The sequence below is a fragment of the Mustela nivalis genome (genome assembly GCF_964662115.1).
Source record: "Mustela nivalis genome assembly, chromosome: 10".
In the NCBI taxonomy this organism is placed as follows: domain Eukaryota; kingdom Metazoa; phylum Chordata; class Mammalia; order Carnivora; family Mustelidae; genus Mustela; species Mustela nivalis.
In genome coordinates this window covers 7,521,116-7,536,274 of record NC_139029.1, presented here as the reverse complement: position 1 = coordinate 7,536,274, position 15,159 = coordinate 7,521,116, and the positions used below count along the sequence as shown (strand labels likewise).

Here is a 15,159-nt window from a genome sequence, read left to right as displayed (position 1 = left end):
AGTCTACCTTTGCCATAATTCCAGCAAGTCCGCAGGAAGACATTCATTGAACTGGCTTGGGTCAGTCCATCCCTCAACCTATCACTGTGACCAGAAGATGGAATGCACTGATTGGCCAGGCCTGGGTTACATGCCATGCACACCTGGTTGGGGGGTAATGTAAGGGGGTAACTGGGGGAGGGTATGTGAGGGAGGGTGGCCTCAACTTCACCTGCACCACAGGTCTGGGACAGGGAGAGAGCCTCAAAGAAAAAAGATTAAAGTGCAGTGACCAGAAGAGGGAAGAATGGGTTTGTATGAGAGACTGATTAAAGGTGGGGAAACCAAGGAGGAAACAGTCAAGGCTGGGAAGAGGATGAGGGAACTGGAGGAAGCCCCCCTGGAGCTCCTCTGTTGGAGCTGTGGTGTGGGGGGCTGAGCGCCTCTCTGTGGCTGAGAGCACACTCTACCCTCCTGGTCTCAGGACGCAGACCTCATCTCTAAGGCAAATCCAGGCAACCTTGGAGGGCGGGGCCGAGAAAGGACATCAGGCCCCATGCCAGCCTGACCCCTAGGGACCCATGGCCCCCAGAGGCTGGGCTCCTGTTGTACATCTGTTCAGAGCGGCCAGCATTTCACAGGACTCCACTGGGCCTTGAATGCCAAAGGCAATGGTATTTAGCCTGCTGAAATGGGTGTGACTACCACCCCGAACTCCTCTAGAGGCCTCAAGAGCCAAAGGAGATTTGGTTCTTCCTGAGCAACTTTCTCTGTAGGAAGGGAGACTGGCCGGAGAGCCCTGTGCACAGGACACTCCATGTGCTTTGCTCGACTCTCTTTCGATTCAGCTGGTGGGTTGTGTGTGTCCCTTTGAACCAGATGTTCTCTCCTGGGCCAGTGTGTTGTCCCTTTTGTGTCTGGTGCCCCAAGAAGGCTCTGGCCTTAGTCCCTCTAAGGTCCAATGAATCCCTTCTTTTATGCCTTCACATCAGCCTGCAGTAAGCTGTCCTTTTGGCTCCAGAAGGCCCGTGTCTGGTGGGATCAGCGCCCCAGAGGCAAGGAAAGTGGTCCTCATCCTTCTCCAGGGACCCTCTGCCAGCCCCGACTTCATGGCTTTGTGCCCCTATGCCTCACTCCTCTCCCTCACTGCCCTCGGGTTTGTGTTTTTATGTTTGAGGGGTTCTTCTATGAAAGTTCTTTTCCCCACCTCAACAGTAAGGTCAATGAGATCGGGGTCTGGGTCTGCGTTTGCATTCCCTGTATCACTGAGGCCTGGAACGATGCCTGGCACATAGTAGGTGCTCAGTAACCAAGTTGTGGAACACATGGACGCACAGCTGCAATGTGGATTCTTCTGCTTATGAGGTGTGAACAACAATGAGAACAAGACTCAGGGGACGGTCACCGGTGGTGGGCACAGGGCAGCTTGATTTCAGGAGACTCAAATTCTGCCAGCATAGCAGAGAACAGATCAGAGCTCTGGGTGTCATTCTGTTCCCTGCCCCATTTCCCAGATTAAATAAATGTTCAGTGGCTTGTTCAAGGTCACCTGGGTAGGGCTGGAGCTAAGACTTGGACACTGGACTCTCAACTCCAGATCGGGTGCTCCCTTCTCTCAGGGCAGCACACAGATGGGCAAGCAGCTGTTGGAAGCTGGCCAGCTGTCCCTGGAGTCAAATGTGGTGCATGCTGGGAGGCTGTAGGGGACACAGAGCATGTACTTAGGAGTCAACAGCCCTGGATGGGAAGCCTGGCTCTAACTTTCGCAAGCTGTGTGAGCTCAGGCCAGTTACTTCGTGTCTCTGAGCCTCAATTTCCCTTAGCAGTGATAGAAACAGAAACATTCCCTTCTGAGGAATGCAGCGAGGATTCCCAAAAATGCATGGATAGGACCCAGGACACAGCAGGTGCTCCAAAAAAGCTGGCTCTCATTCGTACCTCCTGGCCTCCAAGAGAAGGAGGGAGAGAAGCAGGGGCTTGGGGAACTTTTGGAGGTGAGAGGGGTCTCTCTCCCCTGGGCTCCCCTTGTATCCTGTGGCCCTCCTTGGCCTGCTGAATGCCTGCACCTCCTCGCAGACCCCAGGCTAACTGCTGTGCCCAAGCTAATGAAGGGCTTCTCATTAACGCTTGGCAAAAGCCCATTAAGACCGTGAGCTGTGCATCAGTAGCAAAGGAAGGTCAAGTTTCTTCTCATGGGAGTTAGTGCTTCTGGGACTCAGTGTCAATATTCACAAGCAAGAGAAAGGGGGATTTATCTGTAGGCAAGTAGACAGCCGAAGGTGTGGCCCCAAAGAGTCACCCAAGTTCTTCCCCCAGCCCTTGGGAGGGAGAACATCACATCCCAGGAGCTGGACAGACACAGGGCCTGAAGGACCAGGACAGGTCAGTTTTGATGAGGAAATTAAGATCCAAAGTTGAGAATGTCACCCTCAGGGGGCGGGGTGGGGCAGCAGCCTGGTACTGCCCAAAGCTGCCTTCCCCTCTCGGGGCCCCGGGAGCTCATCTGAGAGATGAGCAGCTCTCTCTGCAGAGAGCTGTGAGGGGCACCAGAGTTGTACGTGGGCCGGGCAGCCCTAGTCACCTGGGGGGAGGGGACAGTGACACCAAGGCCTACCTGCTCACGACCCTCCGCAACACTCTGGAAGAAAGCAAAGGTCAAGGGGAAGGAAGTGGAGCAGCTTCTTAAAAGGAAGCGGGCTAAGTGGGGTATTCTTTACAAACGGGCATTATTTGGACTGTGTGCAAATGAGATGCAAACGACTCTGCATCCCCAGGAAAACTAGGTTGTTGGAGAGGTTATTGGCCAGGACAGTCCCTTCTCCGAGAGCCTCTGGGATGCCTTGTCACCTTGCCAGCTGCCTCCCTGTCACCCTTCCCACCTGAACTCCTCCCACAAGCTTGCCTGTTCCTCCCACAGCACCAATCACTGGAAGGAGCCCTGGGATCACCGGCCTGAACCCCTGAGAAGCCCCTTCAGGGCTGTGTGGTCCCGAGCTCCACCTGCCCGATCCTCTGCTCTTTGCTGGGCCTCCGAGGGCTCGGGTTTCACCGAAGGTTGATGGGAGAGTACTTAAGGGTGAAGTATTATACACATTCAAGGGGTTCCATCCCAGCTTTTCTAAGAACAGGCCTCTTGATTTGACCACCAACCTTCCTTGAATGTTCCCATCGTCAGACTTTGCTACAATTCTCCCCGAGGTTGTATACCTTTAAAGGCTGAGTACACCTTAGGGCAGATTGTCTAGGGTCAAAATCTGGCTCCACCGCTACCAGCTGTGTGACCCAGCCAAGTCAATCTCTTAGAGAGCCTTGGCTTCCCCATCTCTAAAATGGGTATGATAGCATACGCTCGGTAGGGCTCACGAAATGAGCTGACACATGTTGACCCCTACTGGTTCAGGGCTGAAATGTGTCCCCCCAGAGATACACTGAGGTCCTAACCCTGGTACCCATGAATGTGAGCTTACTAGGAGACAGGGTCTTTGCAGGTGATCGAGTGGAGCCACTGAGGTAGACCCTGACCTGATACCACCAGTTCTTGTAGAGGGAAGGGGACGTGAACATCACAGAGAAAAGATGGCCACGTGAAGATGGAGGCAGAGATGAAAGTAATGTGTTTCCACAAGCCCAGAAACTCCAAGAACTGCCCACAACCAGCAGGGACCAAGAGAAATGCCTGGAACTGATTCTCCTTCGGAACCTCTAGGAGGAACCACCCAGCCAACACCTTGAGTTTGGACGTCCAGCTTCCAGAACGGAGAGAATAAATCTGTTGTTTAAGCAGCCCCCCACCCTCCCCAGTGGTGGCATTTTAGTTCTGGCAGCCCCAGCAGACAGGTACAAATCCTGAGAAGAACATCTGGCACAGTAAGTAGAACCATGAATTACTTGGGGTCTGGCTTCACCATAGATGGTGGCTCCAAAGTCGGCTATTCCCCAGACAAATACTGAGTCCCCACTTGGTCCCAGGCAGGCACTGGGTGGGGACACGTTGTTACACCTCTGCCTTGTAGACGCAGCTCCCAGATAATATTTCCAGATGACCAGATGAGCTAACCCGAAGGTCACTCAGGACTCAGTTCCAGCTGTTTGTGTCCGGCTTCCTAACACTCACGGGGCAACAGGCTCCCTGCCTGCTTCTCCTGCTGCCCCTTCCCCCACTCCTCTCTCTCTCTCTCTCAAATAAATAAAATCTTAAAAAAAAAAAGAGCCCCAACTGACAAGCCAGACAAGCTCCTTAAAAGAAGGTTCACTGGGGCGCCTGAATGGCTCAGTGGGTTAAGCGTCTGCCTTTGGCTCAGGTCATGATCCCAGCATCCTGGGATCCAGCCCTGCATCGGTCTCTCTGCTCAGCAGGAAGCCTGGCCCCCCTCTCTGCCTGTGATTTCTGTCTAATAAATAAACGAAATCTTCAAAAAAAAAAAAAAAAAGAAGGTTCATCTACGGAGCCCCATTCCCACAGTGCTACTGAGGCCCCCAACCTCAACCTGGGCCCGCAGAGCACTGTGGGGCCTCGGTCCCTGGGGAGTCTGGCACCCTCCACCCACCTCCATGTCCCTTCAGCCCCCACCCCCACCCCCGTGCTGGGCTCTGGCCGCGCAGCCTGTGAGCACTCGTTACTACAACGGGAAGAACGCGCAGCCCGTGACGTTTACGACGCTCGTGTTAATGGCGGCCGTCCGCAGTGCCATTTCACTTGAATAGGAACCATCTGCTGTCAGCTGGTGGCAGGCACAGCCAGCCCCCGACCCAGGGACTGCCTCCCCCAATTCCAACCCCCAGAGTCGAGTCGGGGAGGTGGGGGCTTGGATCAGTGAGGAAGGCTGTGTTGGGGGCCCCACAGCACCCCTGGGGAGAAGGAGCCCGTTGAGGCCGGGCCAGGGGTAGGACATGCAGAACCCAGGCCAGTCTCTTGTGCTCTCTGGCCAGGACCAAAAGGCCTGGGAGGGACCATAGGACCACCCGGCGTTGGCCTCCACGAAGCTGGGGGGGAGGGGAAGAAGGGGGAGAGGGGTGCAAGGCCCCTGCCCTTGAACCCACTGTGCTCTTCCTGCAAATTCTCCGACCAAGGCACAGGGCTCAGGAGGCAGTTGGGCTCTGCCACCGAGCCTTCTACATGTCAATCAATTTGTCTCCTGGAGCCTCAGTGTTCACATCTGTAGAATGGAGGCCCTGTAACAGCCCCGTGGGAGAGCTGTCGTCAGCACTGAGGCAGTACAAGGGGGAGGTCCCTGTGGTGAGCCGGCACGGAGCGGGGCTGGGCTCTTGGGCTGTCAGGGGGTACCTGACACAGCTGCTGGCCGCCCAGCACGAGGGGGGTGGCGGCCGGTTCCCACCCAGCTCTGGCCGGGTGCCGGCATGAAGGCAGTGCGGGCCACGCGGGCAGGCGTCCGCTCCCACACTGAGCGATGGGGTGCCTTTCTCGGCCCAGGCCTGGGAACAGAACTAGTTAGAGCCGAGCCGGGAAATAACGTGCCTCTGGGGTCAGAACAAGTACCTCGTTCCACACCCGCCGGACAAAAGGTGCGCTGGTCAGGACCCAAGTGCCAGGGCTATAGGGAGGCCCCGGCGGGCAGGGGGATCTTATAGCCGCTCCGGAGGAGCACGAGGCAGGCAGCCAGTCCCAGGGCCCCTGCCAGGAGCACGGCGCCCAGGGCTTTGAGGAAGGAAGTCCTGGTCCGGGTGAAGGAGCCGGGTGCCATGATGCCGAGCAGGGCCGTGCTGACCGTGAGCGTGTAGAGGATGGACACCCCCGTGTTGAGCGCGACGATCTTGCCGAACTTGGCAAATGGGGCGATGATGCAGAAGAAGAGGGGCACCGTGGCGATGACCGTGGTCAGGGCGCTGGATACGATGGCTACTCCCACGTGCCGCACGGCCTCCAGGGTCCGCCACTGGCGCTGCGAGTGGGCGTCCTGGGTGCAAAGAGAGGGCAAAAGCTGGGGCCAGGGACCCGACGCGCCCGGGGGGTCCCTCCCTGCTTGGGGCCGGCCTGTTTCCGGACGGCCCCAGCTCTGCTTCCAGAGACGGGGCCAGGGACGGCCCCTGCTCCCCGGGCTTGGTGGGAAGATGACCTGGTTCCCTGACGAGGGTGTACAGGCAGGTGCTTAGTGGTTACTGGGACAACCGGGCTGCTGCTGGGGTGTGTAGTAGGTCCTCAGAGGCCCTGAGGGGAACGGATTTCTTTCTTTGGACCCAAGGCAGCTAAAACCATAACTGACTTAATGTAGGTATTTATGAACATTTCCACACCACCACAACTCCAAATTAGGAGAAAACAAAGCCCTTGAAAAGACCCGGAGCTGGTGCTGAGTAGATGAGCGCGTTCTCACTAAGCCACAGACGTGTGGGGGGGTGGTGGGTGGCTTCAGAGTCACGACTAGAACGGGCCACCCCGTTCCCCAGGCTGGAGAAGGAGACTTGGACTGAGGGAAGCAGGGAGACCCTGTGCTCATTAGCGGAACAGGCTGGTTGGGAGTTGGGCACCGGGGTGTCTAGCTGGCCTCGGGGGACACCCTGGGGTCAGGCCGGCAGGGCGCTCACCTCAGCCTGGTGGGGGGGCAAGTTCTCTCCGGCCAGCAAGTAGCCCTCCACCAGATGGACGCAGTAGTCCACGGACGAGCCGACGAGGATGGACAGGGAGATGGCTTCCACGGCCCCCATCTCCCAGCCGCTCCAGTACATGATGGTCACCACGAGGCAGACGATGCCTGCAGGGGGCAAGGGATGGTGGGCAGGCGGCTTGGACCCAGCTTTACCCACGCAGTCTAGAGGGGCACTGGGTGGACTCAGAGGGTCCCTGGGGGAGGTGGCAGAGCCTAGAGTGGAGCCCCCACCTCTGGTGACAGGAGGGACCAGGAGGGCCAGGGTCAGAGAGAAGTGGGGGTTCTGGGGGAAGGACAGGTGCAGCAACAGGTCACTGGGCCAGGAGCTACCGCCTGGCGACATCCGGGTCCCTTCAGGGAGCACACAGGCTGGTCCGGGACAGTCCTGGGAGCGACCATCGCATGGGGTCTTTCTGCCTGGAGTGGATGTAGGGGTGGCTGGGAAACCTTCAATTAAGGACATGTGACAGTTCAGGATGGAGAGGAACCTGCTGGCCTGAGGCCACCTTCGGGATTCCTGCCCACTCCTGGCTCCAAGAGCCTGATGCCTGCCTATTAGCCTCCCCCATCCCCCTGGCCCACATACCCAGGATGCTCAGGAGCACGGGCAAAAGGAGGAGCACGTGGGTGGTAAACACGGCCACTGCAGCCACGCAGATGAGCAAGGACAGGGCCAAGCCGTACAGGGCACTCTGTACCCCTGGAGGGCAAGAGAAGAGGGTCCTCAGCTGGGCTTCAAGGGGGGCACCTGTAAGTACCCCCCACTGCCCCTCCATGGTTCAGAGGTTGCTGGGATCCCAGAGATGGCCACCGTCAGAGCTGGTCATGTCACTCTGGGTAAGCCACAGGACCTCCCTGAGCCTCATCTGTAACACCGAGCGACAGGAGTACACCCCACAGGCCTCCTCTGGGGTTTAAAGAACACGGTCAGGCCCTCGGCACAGGATGTGGTCCCAGGAAGGGACCAGAGAGCTGCCACAATGGTGATCATTGTCACTGTTCAGGTGACCAAATTAAAGAATGCGGCTAGATGCCCCTGAGCAGGTGACCAACACTCCAGCCTCTGATTGGGGCTCCTGGCCACTGGGCCATTCCAGTTGCCCTGGGGCTCTTGGCCAGGCTGGAGAAGATGAGAAGTGCGCAATTCAGACAGGCCACACCCAGCCCTCCCTGCCCCAGGTAACCTGCTACCATCCGCCGCCGCTTCAGACCTGGGCAGTTAGGGGGTGAGGGGCTGGGCTGCCGCTTGCCTATGATCTCCATGAAGATCTGTTTCCAGTGCTCACACGTCTGGAATCCTCGGCGCAGGGCTGAGCCCTCGGGGAAGGTCTGTAGCTGCTGCTGCAGGAAGCTTTCCCAGCGCAGGTAGTCCGAGTATGTCTGGAAGGAGGACTTGCCCTTGTACGTGGTCTGTGGGGCACATGAGCCAGTGAGATGGGTAGGGGGCAGTGTACACTCACACTTCCCATGTAATGGCTGGTACGCCCTGTGGCAGGTGCAGCCGGCCCTTGGGCACCTGCACACGGACAGTGCCCCAGTCCGGGATTATCTCGCACCAGCCTCTGGGTGCATGTGTGAGCCTTACAAGGGCAGCAAGTTCTGATGCCACCAAAGTCCCCGTCCCTTCCTAACAGAACCAGTGGCAGCTCCCAGAGCCCCCAAGCTCTCACGCCCCAGCTTGTGCACACATTCCTTCTGCCCGCACAGCCAACTCCCAGCATCCTTCAAGCCTCTCATGGGCTCTATCTCCTCCAGGAAGCCTTCCTGGAAGCCCTGAGACAGGCCTCTGCTGGGCTCTGCCAGGCCTCGGTGCTTCCCCATCAGAGCTGTTGTCACGGCCCAGCGTCCTGCCCGTCTCTAGCCCCGAGCTCCGCAGAGCTGTTCCGCGGGAGGACAGGCACTCAGCCTTCTCCTGGACCTTCGCCTGCTCCCACACCCACTTCTGCTCTCCCCAAGCACACCACGTTACAGTGTGTCCGTGCACATGTGTGTGTCTGAGCGTTGGTGGGGTCGGCTTGGAAGCGACACTCTGTGGTATGGCCAAGCCCGAGAGGGGTTCTGTCCTCTCTCAAACTGTCTAGGGCCTCAGCCTCTGAAAAGATTCTGACATAGGTCAGACGTGGGTGAACTTGGGGACCGTTACGCTGAATGAGATAAGCCAGACACAGAAAGACCAGTGCTGTCAATTCTGGTTACCTCGGGGGCGCAGAGAAGCCAGGTTCCCAGAGACACTTCGTAGAACAGTGGGTGCAAGGGCTGGGGGAGGGGCGGGAGGGAGCTGGTGTCTCTCGGGACCGAATTCCAGAGGCGGATGGTGGAACTCGTTGCATCACAGTGTAAATATCCTAAGTGTTACTGAACCATTCTTCCAAAATGGTTAAGATGGTCAATTTTACAATGCATATTTTACCACAATTTTTAAAACTGCCTGGGGCTTTGAAGTGGTGTCTACATGAGCCTGGGGCTCCCGTGGAGGAGGACTGGGAGGGGCTCTGGGGCTGGGTGCGGCAAGGAAAGCAGGGCCCCAGGCCAGAGCACGAGGCCTGGTTTTCATTCCCCGCATCTCTAGGTGATGGCCCTGCTGCTTCCCGGGCCTGCCAGACAGCGGGGAGGGACATCCCACCCTGAGCTTCAGAGGAGGCCTTGGAGGCCGGTGGGGAGCCGTGATTGGCACAAGGAGACACAGAGCGCTCCAGCATCAGGGCTGGGACTGGACCCCGGGTCTCAGCACACGGGCAGCAGCGGCAGGCTCGGCAAGCCTCTGGAGCCAAGCACCATGGCCATGGGGCCTGCAGAGGCCCAGGTCAGGCGTGCTTGTGTGTGTGTGTGTGTGTGTGTGTGCGCGTGTGTATGTGTGCGCACACGTGCGCATGTGGGCCTCCCTCCTTGGGCCGAGTCCAGGCAGTGTCAGTATGAGGGAGGAGGCAGTGAGGGGTGCGGATGGCGGGTCCCCTGGCTTCCAAGCTTCTTGGAGGCGGCCCAGCACCCAGGACTGTGGCCCAGCGCCCAGCGTCCCGGAGCAGCAGAGGGGAGCGTTCTGAACTTTCGCCAGGGCTCTCCACCCCAGAGGCGACAAAGCAACACAGGCCCTGGCATGGGGGGAGCAGTCTGCATGGTAGAAAGGGCAGTGCCCTGTGGTCAGACGGCTGGCTTCACACTTGATGTTGACACCTATAACCATGGGAGCCAAGGGGAGTCACTTCAGCTCTCTGGGCTGCAGTATCCCCCCCTCCATAGAGCCGCCTCTCAGATCTGGGCCGGGCGCTGAGAGGAGAGCTCACCGACTCGAAGGCCATGGAGATCCACTGCACCCGGCCCTCCTTGACGCCCACCGCCCCGTGAGACAGCTGCCCCGGGAGCAGGTTGGGCTCGGGTAGCTCCTTGCACTCAGGATGCAGCATCTGCAGGAAGGACGAGGTGCTGTAGCCTGTAGGGAGGAAGGGGGGGAGAGAGGCGGTGGGGCTGGGGACCCTGGGAGCACGTCCCTTCCCCTCCCCACCCCGCCCCACCCAGGGCACGTGTGCACCTGCTGGGAGGGCACGTAGGAGGGGCCCTGCCCTCCCCCCCAACCCCCTGGCCTTAACATGTGTCGGTCACCAGGGGCAGTGGGCGCTTAGGTGATCTGCAACAGTCATTTGCCGCTGGGGTGGAAAAGGACACCTTGGGTCTCCTTCAGCAGAGCCCTGGCATGACCTCGCCCGGGTTAGTGGCGTCCACCCCAGCCCTGGTTGGGAAAAGCCACTCTGGCAGGTGTGCCCCCACACACGGCACACATCCCGCACACTCATGTACCTCCACACCAATCCGTGTCGGGGCACGATTTGGCTCTAGAAGTCTCACCCCCTGCCCCTCGCCCCAGTAGGGACACAAACTCAAGCAAGGACGTGTGTCTGCCGGACCCCTGCCAGGCACGGAGGTCCTCGCGACGGCCCGCCCTGGGAGGGGCAGCGCGGCCTCCCCGGGGTGTCCTCCCTCTGGCAAATGGCTCCCCCACACACCTGAGGGCAGACACTGGGCCCCGCCTGGCTTCACCAGCTCCGAGTTCCCCGCGATGGCCTTGCAGAGGCGACACAGGTGCCCAATTTCTTTGAAGAGATCAAAGCTGCTGTCATAGACGACACTGCCCTTTCCCAAGGAGACACAAGTGGGCACGGGCCGCTCAATGAGTTGGGAACTCGGTCCTGAGCCCCACCCCAAGGGGAAGAACCTCCCCAGCCCCCGGCCACCATCGCAGACATCAGACTGGAGTCTCTGCATGGTTGCCTGAGCCCCCTGCCCGAGACTGCTCTGTCCTGCTCCGACCAGCACCTTCTGCTCCCAGCACAGACCCCTAGGCTCAGCCCTGCTTTGACTCACAAGCTCTTACCCTGGGCTTCCTCCTGTCTCTCGCTGCTCCGCACAGCCAAATCTCCGTCCTCCCTCGACTGCTTTGTGTCCTCCCCGCCTCCCACCCTCCTCTGAACACCTGGGGGACTCGCGGTCGGGACAGAGCACACAGATCCGGACTATCCTGGCTCCCGAACTACTCCGGGTCTGAAATCCTGTCTACCCAGCCAGACTGACTTCTCAAGGCAGGAGCTCTGACCTTGTCACACCCACGGTCCTTCCCACACACACTCAGCACCCATCCGTGTCACACAGACCCCATGGGTCCAGCAGTTTCTCCCCCTTCCAAAGCCCAAGAGCCCAGCGCAGGGCACAGACATCTACAGGGCGAGGAGCCTACACAGAGGGGAGGGCCCTGCAGTCAGGCACAGAGCAGGGGCTGTGGGTACAGGGAGCGGCCTCCTGCAGGGAGGGGGGTGGGGGGCAGTTTACACACCTGCATCTCCCTTACCTCCTTTCTAACCCCTCACGGTGAAGGGCAACCAGCCCAGGCCCACAATGTACCCAGATTCCTGGGTGATTCTGAGAGCCCCGCCCTGATCGCTCCTCAAGAGAAACCACCCCTGAGGGCCCGTGGTGGTCCTGTCAGGGCCTCAGGAGCGGTCAGAGGAGCAAGAGGATGTGTGGGGAGCTGGGCCAGTGGCCGCCCGGGCTGGCGTTTGTTTGCACATCTGGTGCGATCTGGCCCCTTGACATCTGCCCAAAGTAGGCCCATGTACCGGGTCTCCGATGACGTGGTTGTCCACCTGCCGTGTGCGGTTGATGCCAATAATGCCAAAGACCACGAAGACCATGGCCCCTGTGTCCACCAGCGGCCGCACGGCTGGCTTCCCGCAGCCCGTGTTCACGCAGGGGTTGAAGCCGAAGGTGGCCGAGAGGCGGGCCTTGGGCACTGCAGAGGGAGTCACATCTGTATGCGAAGGCGGGGCCCAGCCTCCCGAGGCCCCACAAGCCTCCCCGCATGTACCTTTCTCACTGGGCACGTAGAAGAAGCCTTTGGTCGGGCCGTCGGGGCTGGAGCTGAGCAGGCAGCCGGGAGGCGCCGCGCACACGCGCCCGTGGAAAGGAGGCTTGTGGGACTGAGCAAAGTACACTTTCCTGCGGAGGCAAAGGAGCCTGGCTGAGGCCGGGAAGGCCAGGAGGTGCCTGGGAGGTGCGGCCAGCACAGCCGTGTGTGGCTGTGCACAAGGACAGGAAGAATGCGGGGACGGATTCGGGTCCCCACCCCCCAGCACGAGGATGTAGTCTCAGGTTGGGGGCTGGGATGTGGAGGTCACTCCTGGTCCCCCCTCTGCCAGGGGCTCCTGCTCAGCAGCCTCCTGCTCTGTGTGGGTTTCCCCACCCCTGGCCAGGAGGGTGGAGACCAGGAGTTTCCAAACTATCCTCCAGGGGGTGCAAGAGATCGCAGAGGGGTCCAGGCCAGCCTGGCAGTTCCCTGCTCCCAAGCACCCCCTGCTTTAATGGGAACAATTACTGAGCCTCAAGATTTTGTGTGAAGCAAGTGTTCCGTGGTTAGCTTGTTCACCACTGGACCTGACATAGCTCAAGGTTCTTTCTAGAAAGTTCTAAGCTCGTCCAGGCAGCCGGATCCCATTTGCTATTGTATATATGCAAAGTAAGCCCAGTCCCGGGCTCAGGGGAGGATGGGCAGAGGGACCCCTACCCCCTGAGCCCAGGTACCCTGGACTGGAAGGGCCCAGTGAGCCCGTCTTGGTCACCTTCCCCCACCTCCATGCCACTGCCCTCTGCCCCAAGGGGCTTCCAGCCTCTGTGGGTGCCCAGAGCCCGAAGGTCAGGCTCGGTCAGAGACCAGAGCCCCATGTGTCCCCAGGGCAGGGTCCGCACTATCGCTGTCCAGGCCCAGCACTGCCCCCCCTTCCAGAGCAGAGCACGTGCCAGCATTAGCAACGGCACTGGTTGACTTGTTAGCTGTTGTCTCCCGCTCGCCAGCCTGAGGGCAGGAGCCACATCTGTCTTGTTCACCACTGAAGCCCCAGCTCCAGCAGGGTGCCGGCACACACTCGGTGCCCCGCGTTTGTTCAGTGAGCAATGAAATACAGTCTCAGTGGACACATGAATGTGAGGCCCTGGTCTGAATACAGGTGCCCCCAGCCACTCGGAGCCCCCCGCCTCCCCAGGAACGGAATGCTGTCACCCATTAAGCACTCTGGGGCACCTTCACATGCCAGGCACTAGGCAGGGCCCAAGTATACAGAAGGTAAATATGACAGTCTCTTCTCTTGTCTCCTTACGGTCTGGCGGAACGGGGGTGGGGGGAGGAGTGGCGTGGGGGGTGGCATTTATTAAATATTTACTGAATTAATTATATGTAGAGAGTGAATAGTGCCTTGGAGAGGAGGTAAAAAGCGCACACATCCACTCATTTGGCCAGTGTTCACCGAGAACCCCCTGGGTGCCAGGCCCGACGCTGGGGATACGGCGACAGAAACGGTCAAGGATGCTCCCGAGGAGACAGGTTATAAACAGGTCAGAGTGATTCCAGGTGGTGCTGGGGCTGGATAAGGAGCAGGGGGAAACGCTTGGTTCTTCTGGTCGGGGAGGGAGTTCCCGTCAGCGACAGCCTCTCCCAAGAGGGGACCCTGGAGTGGACACCTGAATCCCGGAGAAAAGTCATCACACCTGAGGAGCTAGGAAAGAACATTTGAGGCAGAGGGAGCCCCAAGTGCAAAAGGCCTGAGACGTGCCTGCTACTGCAGGGAGGGGCGGAGCCAGCGTGGGGCAGGGGGCAGACAGGGGAGCGGGTCCCGGCCCATCCTCTGCGCCGGCTGGGAACTAGTTGAACACACGTGTGCATGTGGACAGGAGCCTAAAGGCACCTAAAGGTGCCTGCTGACATCTCTCGGTGGAGGGGGTGGTCCTGCTGGCCAAAAGGGGCTTATCCACGAGGCTGTTACCGCGTGTGCTGCTGTTCCTTGGCGGCCGCATAGAAGCTGAAGTCAAACTTCCAGCCCCGCTTGGTGTCGCAGGCCAAGGTCGTCACCATCCACTTGCGGGAGGGGCTCGCCGGCTGGAGCAGCCCTACTGTAGACATACAAGCGGTGAGCTTCTTGGTGAAGTTACCCAAAGGCGCTCTATACACCTAAGCAGTGGATCGACAGAGACAAGACAGGTGACTCCGGGGGGTTGCCTCGGCCTGGGCCCAGCCTCAGGCTCCGGCCCCTCCCTCCCTCCTGGGCAGCTCCCCGACCCTGTCCCAGTACCCGCAGAGGGCCGGGGCAGAGCCCTGGGCAGAGGCTCAGGAGGCCTGGGTTCGAGTGTGAAGATGGAACACGTCCTTCTCTCCCTGTCTGAGCCTCGGTCCTCCCCCCAGCGGGGCACCTACTCTGCCCGGGTCCTGAGCTGGGCAGTGAGCGTCAGCAGCGAGAGAGATGGGCTTGGCCCCTGCCTCCAGGGAGCCCCCAGGCACAACAGCTTTAGGTTCTACTGGGGGCTATGAATGTGCCAGGATGCTATGACCGGGGATACATGGGCAGGGGAGGAGGAGGGCACACCAAGAAGTGGGTCAGTGCAGGGCTGTCTGAGGGGGTGACATTTATGCTGAGGCCTCAACGAGGGGCCTGCCATGCGTTCCGCTGGAAGGAAAGCTTTCGAGGCAGCGGGAACAGCAATGCAAAGTCTCAGAGTCAGAAAATGCCCCAGACACCGCACCATTCAGATGGAAACAGAAACCCTGAACAAATGAGTTGACCCAGGACGTAACTTGTCCAAGATACACAGGTGATTCCTGAAAGGGAGAAACTGGAGGACTGGGGTGGCCCTTAGAGGCCCTGTTCTGGGGTGCCGGAGCAGCTGCCAAGAATAGTCACCTAGCTACCAGCTACCAAGCACTTCCTGTGTCCTAAGCACTACCTACCCTTACCTCATGTACCTCCAACCCTGGCTGTCATTTATGCACCCCATTTCACAGATGAGGAGACTGAGGCTCAGAGAGATTAAGCAATCTGCCCCAAGACACACAGATTATAAATGGCAGCGCCAGGACTCGAACCCAGGTCTGCCTGACCTAGAAGCCCGTGCCATCACTACTCTGTAGGTACCACAGACCTGGCTGGGAGAGGGTCCTCATTTGCCTCACAGACCCTGCCTCGCCCTCCCGATGTGGCCAGGGTCCACCAGTGTGGTTCTGAGGGCCCCTCCCCCATATTGGCAGTCCACGTCACTGCAGCCC

The 15,159-nt window shown here is 59.4% G+C and overlaps 1 protein-coding gene across 1 annotated transcript in view; it reads right to left on the bottom strand.

Moving 5' to 3' along the window:
- Positions 1–4,186: 4,186 nt before the first annotated feature.
- The window catches only part of DISP3 (dispatched RND transporter family member 3), a 48,907-nt gene continuing 37,934 nt past the window's right edge, over positions 4,187–15,159 (bottom strand). Inside the window, exons 13-21 of the mRNA XM_082686320.1 lie at positions 13,886–14,070; positions 11,938–12,068; positions 11,690–11,862; positions 10,583–10,709; positions 9,866–10,011; positions 7,835–7,994; positions 7,171–7,284; positions 6,523–6,689; positions 4,187–5,894 (exon numbers count right to left, since the gene is read on the bottom strand). Coding sequence (XP_082542446.1) covers positions 5,532–5,894; positions 6,523–6,689; positions 7,171–7,284; positions 7,835–7,994; positions 9,866–10,011; positions 10,583–10,709; positions 11,690–11,862; positions 11,938–12,068; positions 13,886–14,070 — 1,566 coding nt within the window. The 3' untranslated portion in view covers positions 4,187–5,531. The remainder of the gene's footprint in view (positions 5,895–6,522; positions 6,690–7,170; positions 7,285–7,834; positions 7,995–9,865; positions 10,012–10,582; positions 10,710–11,689; positions 11,863–11,937; positions 12,069–13,885; positions 14,071–15,159) is intronic.